The 7,764-nt window shown below is 54.3% G+C and overlaps 1 protein-coding gene across 1 annotated transcript; it reads right to left on the bottom strand.

The window, feature by feature from the left end:
* Positions 1 to 1,501: 1,501 nt before the first annotated feature.
* On the bottom strand, positions 1,502 to 7,512 carry TMEM200C (transmembrane protein 200C). Its single transcript, XM_082641169.1, has 2 exons — positions 7,047 to 7,512; positions 1,502 to 4,193 (listed from the first exon to the last, which is right to left on the bottom strand). The coding sequence occupies exon 2, from the start codon at positions 4,094 to 4,096 to the stop codon at positions 2,240 to 2,242; it is 1,857 nt and encodes a 618-aa protein (XP_082497295.1). The 5' UTR covers positions 4,097 to 4,193; positions 7,047 to 7,512; the 3' UTR covers positions 1,502 to 2,239.
* Positions 7,513 to 7,764: the final 252 nt, after the last annotated feature.

Below are 7,764 nucleotides of genomic sequence, written 5' to 3'. Positions count from 1 at the left end.
AACTAGGAAATTTTGAAATACTTTTGTAAGTGTGATAAAACAATTGAGACTTGAAATTTAACACTGCCTGGAGGTATGATTATACTCGCTTGTCACCCTTCTTAGAGGAAACTCACTTTTGCTCTATGGAAGAGCCAAATAAATTAATCCACAGCTTTAAAGTGTCTTATTAGCTTAATGCAAATTCAATCTGGGAAGAAATTAGGTCCTTCAAAAATTGATCACAGAACGTGACACTAAATGGTAGTTTATGAAGTAGTATATTCATCTGGCAAAGTTGTATGTACAAATATGATACGATTATATCCAGGACAAAACAAATACCCGGAATTTAAGTAAAGCTTTCAGACCTGAAGGCAATCAGAGAGATTATGTATCTTCCACCAGGGGCCCAGAGGGATTAAGTGATTTGCCTAAGGTTACACAGATAGTAAATGGATATTCCAGATTTGAGCCCCGGATTTCTTGAGCTCAAGGGGAGGGAAGGCCCATTCTTCTCCAGCATGCATTCAGACATTGTTATAATGGTAACAATTCCAATAACCACCGTCTTTGAGCCAAGCACTCCTCTGAGCCAAGCACTCGACCCGGCTCTGTCCACAGGACCCCTTGTCCCACCCCTCACAGCTCTATGAGGTTTGTCTAGTAATTCTCCTTTTATAGACGGCATCACTGAGACTCAGCATTTGTGACTTGTTCAAGGCTACACAGCTAGCAAATGCCAAAAGCTGGGGTCCAGCCTCACTCATGAATCTGCACTCTTTCTGCTGGACCCACTGTTTCCCTCATGGGAGCCGATATGGCCATACCTTTGACAAGGTTTTCCTTGAAAATCAGTATTTTAACTTCCTGCAATGATAGCCTGAGCTGTGCGTTACTGTAGAACTTGTAACCGAGTCGGTGAAAAAAAGCCATACCGTTCCCAAGATGCTCAGCTCACACTCCACGGAAGAGGGCATCAGAACGGTACATTAATTACCGTTTGTCTACTGGTCTTGAAAATTGCCTAATTGACTTTTAATAAAGTCAAGCATAAACAATCTACCACATTATTAAAACATCACCTGCTAGCCTATGTAGGCCACGGATTCAAGATCATCAACTTAAAAGCAAAAATCAAACGGTCAACTCCAAGAGGATGACGGCAGAACATTAAGCCTGATGCTCTGTAAATTAATACTTAGAGGTAAACTAGAAATACTGTAGAAGATTAGTTTATTTAACGTTTCATTCTATTTGAAAGACACACTCCCAAATGTTCAATTCTACCCTCTATTTAAAAGTTAAAACTATGATGGAAATTGATTGAGGATGGTGCTGGGCACTTTGCGGGAAGAGAGCTAGAATCACAGTAGCAGTATCCTAGCAAAATATCTTAGATTTACCAGCTGAACTGCCTAATGTTTTATGGGTGTTAGAAGTATTAGTTCCAAGGCAAAATGAGGGAGTATTATGTTTGTTTGGAAACTTGTTTTATTAAAAAAGATTTTTTCATGTTGATGCTATTTTCAGTCCAGGTGTGATAGTACTCCATAAAGTATCGTGTACTTGATATAGTAAATGTAGGAATGTAACAGTCCATCTAGGCGCTGGCCCCCTCTGGTCTCCATTAGACGCCCTAGTAGCAAAATGTAAATTCCCTTTTCAAAAATAGAGAGGCCTTTGGGCAACTGGATGAGCAGAGTGGGGTGGGGCGAGGAAAGTGCTCTTTCCCGACAAACGCATGCTTTTGGCTTTGACTTCATTTAGTAATATCAGTTCTCAAAGAACTGAGATAGACCCTTCTGTGCTCCGCAAAAGCATAGGAGGCAAAAGCTTGTCATTCACAAGCAGCTGTGGACAAAACCAGCGGCAGAGTACAGGTTAGGGAAATTAGGGGTCCAGAAAAAAAGTTGGAGTAAAGTGCACAGTTACTGTCAAAAATATATTATTTTGATCCTAAGAAAATTAAGAGAATTTTATCCATGAACTAGATTGCTGACCTTTTAATACATTTGGTTTTCATAGAACATACAATCACCATCGGACATATAAGACTAGTTTGCTTTTTTTTAGAAAAAATTGCTTGGAGTTATCTACAGGAATCTCGTGAACGCAATTCAAGGCTAACATTCTGCAGCTCTTTGGGTAGTGGACGATTTCCTCGGATAGATCCCCAAGGACAGAGGGAACTGTTAAGCTCACTGCTTCAAGCAGGCGTTTCTCCTATTTTCTCACTCTTTTCTCGCCTCCTCTTTCCCTAAATGCCAGTAGTTTCCAGTTCTCCGTCCTCGACCCCTGGGGCGTGAGATCGGGAAATCATGAAGAGTTTCTCCTCGTTTGTAAACTGCCTCCGCACCCGCTGGGGGGGCTCGCCCGCTGGGGGCTTCGGGCCGGGACCCTCCGGGGGACTCTGCTCCGCCCCCGGGGAGGTGGCGGCCTCACCGTCTGGACTTTCACCAGCCACCCGGTCCACCACCGACTCCAGGGAGGTGCCGGCCTCCCGCAGAGGGGTGTAGCCCTTATTGCTGCAGGACGGGTCATCCGACTGGGAGCTCGGCGAGTCCGGCCCGGCGGGGGGCGAGCGCTCCCGCCGCAGCGGGGGCTCGGGGGAGGCAGCTGGGGCCGGGACGGTCGAGTCCAGGTCCGCGCTGCGCGAGGCGGGCGGGGGCTCGGGGGACGAGGGCGCCCGGTAGTCCGGGAGCCCGCTGGTGCTGCGGCGTCGCAGGGCCGCGTACCTGCCGGTCCTGGGCAGGCGGCCACCCTGCCCCCTGGCGGTGCACGCGGCCGCCGCGCCCGCCGGCTCCTCCGGCTCGCGGGGCGCCCAGCGCGCGCCGCCCCGGGCGCCGCGGAGGTCGGTCAAGCTCGAGTCGAGCTCGCCCCGCGGGATCTCCCGGGAGCCGCGCTCCCCGGGCGGCCGCTGCCAGCCGCGGCTCGCGCCCGCTGCGTCCCCGTCCCCGTCGCGGTCCCCCGGCAGGGGCAGCAGCGCGAAGGCGCTCAGCGAGGAGCCCACGAGGGAGCTGGCAGTGCTCTGGCGCCCCCAGCTCTCGGGGGGGCTGCAGGGCGCCGGGCTGCTGCTGCTGCTGGCGGCCGCGGTGGCGGCGGCGGCCCGGCGACGGCCGGCCACGCCGGAGCGCTCGCGGTAGATGCTGTACACGGCCTCCGCCAGGCTCTGGGGCTCCCGCGGGCGGCTCGGGGACGAGGCCAGGTCTGGGGGGGACGCGGCGCCCCGGGCCCCGCCCCCGCCCAGCGCCGCGGGGTGGGGCCACGCACCCCTGCCCAGCATCGCCGTCGCCCCGAAGGCGTCCCCGGCGCCGCCGCAGCCTCCGGGCTTCAGCTCCAGGCCCCGCGACTGCACGTAGCTGAGGAAGCCGTTGAGCGGCGCGGCCCCTGGGGGCGCCGAGGTGGGGGCGGAGGACGAGGAGGCGGCGGCGGCGGCGGCAGCAGCCGCGGCGGCTGCCAGGTCTTTGGCGCGGAGGCTGTGCACGTCGATGACGGTGGAGTAGAGGTCCCGCAGGTTGATGATCTTGGTCTTCCTGTCCCGGTTTTCATGGAGCACTGCGTTGGCGCAGATGAAGAGGAAGATGCCGATGCCCATGATGAGGGGCCCAAAGACCTTGAGCTTGTCCGAGTGCAGGTAGCCGGAGAAGATGCGGAAGAAGAAGCCCACGGACGTAGAGGAGGACAAAGAGGGCGCGGGGGACCGTGCTGGAGGCGTGCTCCTGGGCGCGCCCACGGAACTGGCGGTGACACCCTCCGGAGGCCCCGGGTGCTTCCTGGACCGGTTTCTGCTGCCACTGCTGCTGCTGTTGGTCATGGTGGGGACGCGGTGGCCGCTGCCCGCGGGCGGCAGCTGCTTACCCCCCTCCCTGTTGGTCCCGTTGGCCTTGGGCCAGTAGCCCACCACCGCCAAGGCTATGCCCACCAGCAGCACCAGGATCCCGCAGAGGGCGATGAGCCCGGAGACGGAGCACAGCTTCAGCTTGCCTTTCACCACCACCACGTCGTTCTTGCGCCTCTTCTTGGCTTTCCGCCTGCGCTTGGGGACCTGGCTCGGGGGGCGGAGGGGATCCTGCTTTCTGGCGGAAATCCTCAGCAGGCCGCCGGTGGCGATCATGGCGAGCAGGTGCAGTGCGGGGCTAGCCCCTGGGGCGGAGGCCTGTGCTGGGGGGGGGGCACCAGCTGCCCACTAGCTGCTCCGCCACCTCCTCCCACTGCAAAGCAGAGGAAGACAGTCAGAGGGTGTAGGCTTGGCTGCAGCAACATCCCACGCGCTGCCATGGTCCCGCTCCCGGATCCCACCACGTGCGTGCCCCTCGCCCCAGGGCCATTACCCGCTAACGGGAGTGCCCTAGGTAGAGACCAGGGTGTGCGGGAAATGGATTAGGGAAGAGAAGCGCTGTTGCAATAATTGATCAGAGACGATAAAACACTTTGAGAGTCCACCTCCTTCTCCCCCCCCCCCGCCTTCCTCCACTCACTCTGTAGGTACTATTCCAGCAGTGCTCATTTCAAACGCTCCTGCCTGACAGCCAACGGAGTTCTGAGCATTAGTAAAAGCTATCAATAAATGTGGGACTCGGCGGTAGGGGGCGAGGGCTTTCCTGGCTTTCTCAGGGGAGCTGCCCCAGAGTTCCAAGTCTCTAACGGAGCAGAGAGATCTGTCAGTGTGGGGCCCACAGTCCCGAAAACAGTCACAAAAGTTACTGATTTACAAAGACAAAAGGAAATCATTTCACTGGATGGGAGTTAAAAGTCATATCCTGGCAGACGGATTATTTACCCGAGATAATTAATAAAGAGTTCATGGCTAGGAGAACAGCAGAGAACTGTCAGTGCTCTGACCATGGATCTCTCCACCAACTGGTCTCCCAGCCATCATTGTTCTTACAGCTAGAGGCAAGCTGATCCCTCTCACAGCCGCTTCCTCATTTCTCTTTTGCAACATCTGGACAGCTTCTTGGGGTGGAATATTTAGTTTTAGGTAACTGGTTATGTAACTGCGCTCTTCCTTCTGGCTTCCTCTCCTCCCTCAGAGGAACTCCCTTTAAGGTATCATGTGCTAGATCTCATCAGGGAATTTGAGAAGTCCCCCAGAATCTCCAAGAGAAAGATCTTTTTCTCATATGGGAAAATGCCAATCTAAAACCAAACCAAAACAAAAACTAAGAAACAAACTCTGCCATAATAGCATTCTGACCCCTTATTACTGTGCCAACAGCACATTCTAAAGAATCCAAATATTCAAATGAGGCAGTGAACTAGGTACAGCAGTCTACATAATAACGACTTGTAGAATGACATTTCCCCAAGTGAGAGCTGTTTTCATCTTTTTCTCATGAGGTCATTTTTAGGAAAGGACGGCAGCAACAGCCAATGGACTCTCCTATAGGAAGTTTAGTCGTTTATAATAAAGCTCGGGTAGGTAAATGCACAGACGCATCTCTGTGGATATCTGTCAGCTTCTAAAAATTTCAATCCTACTGGATCCCCAGAGTAACACATTTTGTTCCATTGGTTGTGTTCCCTTCTGTAATAGAGATGTTAAAATTAAGGGCATTGTATGAAATTGAAAGGCTTAGATATCACTCACAAGCCTTTGGGAATTATATCCTTTATAAAATAATGTTTTAGAATAAATTACCCTTTGGAAATGTGGGATTACCTAAGTAATTTTTGCTTTTAATTGGTGCCTGGGTGAAGAGCTTTGGCCCTTGATTCACCTCCATCATACCAGTTCAGGCAGGATCATTCCTCCACTGGTGGAAAAGCAAATGGTAATCAACTATTTCCAATGCTTGCAAATCAGTATCTCCTTGAACTTAGTTGGTTTTCAGTAAGGAGGAACGCCAGGTGGGTTAGAGAGGGGTTAAACATGAGGTAGGTTACAGAGGGTTAGTAGAGAGACATCTATAAACCTTTTGAATTTTGTTTTTAAGGAGCTGCACCAGTAAGTACAGATTGAAAAAAACAAACCCAAAACCAGAGTAGCTTACTGTCCATCCCTTCCTCCCACCCCCAAATGAACACATTCATTACGTAGCTGTAACACAAAGACTGCTTAGACTCTATCATCTTTAATGTAATAATCTGAAGATCTGTGATTATTTTAAGAAGGATTGAGGAAGCCAGACATTTTAGAAGCAAACCCAGACTCAGTTGGCAAGGTGGCTCTCCCAGAGGAGAGACATTTTGTTGGGCATTGATATGGATGCTGGACGTCTTGGGAGAGGAAGGTCCACACCTGTATTTCACCTCAGCAAGGCAGCTTTGGCTCTGGGTGGAGTGTAAGGAAGACTGGAATGGGTTTCAACAAATCGTTTACAGAAGATCTTTAAAATTAGTTCAACAGCTAGTAATTAACTCCCTAGTTTATTATTCCCTCAGCTCTGCTGAAGCCTGAACTCCTTTATTATGTATTTCCATCTGACGGGAAATACTGATAAAGGTCAGATGGCACGGAAAACCCACCTTTGAGGTTTTCTTCTTACAGAACGAAGGAAAACAAACTTATCATTCGAGCTTGGCTGCCCTAGCAGTTTACTGCCTGGTGCTGGTCTTTGGGTGGTTAAGGAATGGAGGATGGGGAAGCAAAGGAGGGATGTCTAAAAATACAACAGCTTCCAAGAGAGACATTCAAGTTCTCGGCTCATGAAGGATTAAACCCCACTCGGTGTCTGAGGCTCAGAGCCCACAGGACTGGGAGCGCCCTGCCCTGCCCGGGACTCGACCCAGGTCCTCGACCCCCGGTCCCTCACTGGCAGGGAAGCGAGCCCCTTGCCCTCCTTATTAGGTCTGCTTATTTATGTTGGAGTCACATGAGTGCAGCAGCTGGGAGTCCGCCTCTGGAAAGAAAACAGGCAGGAGCGAAGTGAGGGCAATCCTGAACTCGCTTTTATCTGGGCAGCGCATGCTGTGTAGCCCGCCCAGGAAAATTACTCTCCCGAACACCCGCCCGGGGGACCCAGGCTCGGGCAGGAGGGCTGGGGAGGGGCCGCTCGGGGGCCGGGGACAGACAGAATTGCTCAAAATGGCAGCACTGGAAGCAAACAATATCGCTCACTTACCCGGGAAGACTGGGGCAGCTCGAGGCCAGAGAACGGGCGCTCGGGCTACACAAAGGAACCATGGAGAAACTTTTTCAGCCCGAGCCGACGGCGGAGCGCAGGGACGGCGCCTCGGGGCCCTCCATCCGAGCGCGGCTCAGCAGCCCGGCGGGGGCGAGCGCCCGCCCGGGGTGCGCAGCCCCCTACGGTGCCGGGGCGGGAGCCATTTCCAAGAGTTTCCAAGAAGTGTCGGGTCCTCCGCACCCTGCATCCTGCCTGGAACCGCTCTCCTCGCCGCCGCCGCTCCGGTCCCTCGCCGTGCCCTCCCGCGGCGCTCCCGGCCGGGCCGGCGCCTCTTTGTGTGGCTGCGGCGCGCCGGGCTCCGCCGGGTGGAGTTGAGCCCGCGGCGGCGGCGGCGGCGGCGGCGGCTCGCTCGGCTCGGGGCGGCCGGACCCGCGGCTGTTGCTAAGAGACCGGAGCCATGACACAGGGAATTTGCTGCAGGATGGCAGTCGGTACCCGGCCCGACTCGGCAGCTCAGGGGCGCACCCGCCCCCCGTTCCCCGCCTCCTCCCCGGCTCCCCGCACCACCCCCCCGCCGGCCTTCCCCCGCTCCCACCACTTCCTCTCCCGCGGGCGCGCGTCCCTTCGGAAGAACCGCTTCCCCGAGGACTGGGAGGCGCGAGGGGAGGCGGAGGAGGGGGCCCGGGCCGAGGGCGCGAGCGCGGAGGGCAGGGCG

The sequence above is a fragment of the Mesoplodon mirus genome (genome assembly GCF_964341445.2).
Source record: "Mesoplodon mirus genome assembly, chromosome: 13".
Classification (NCBI taxonomy): domain Eukaryota; kingdom Metazoa; phylum Chordata; class Mammalia; order Artiodactyla; family Ziphiidae; genus Mesoplodon; species Mesoplodon mirus.
Note: the sequence above shows the minus strand (reverse complement) of the source record. Positions and strands in the feature narration are given on the sequence as shown.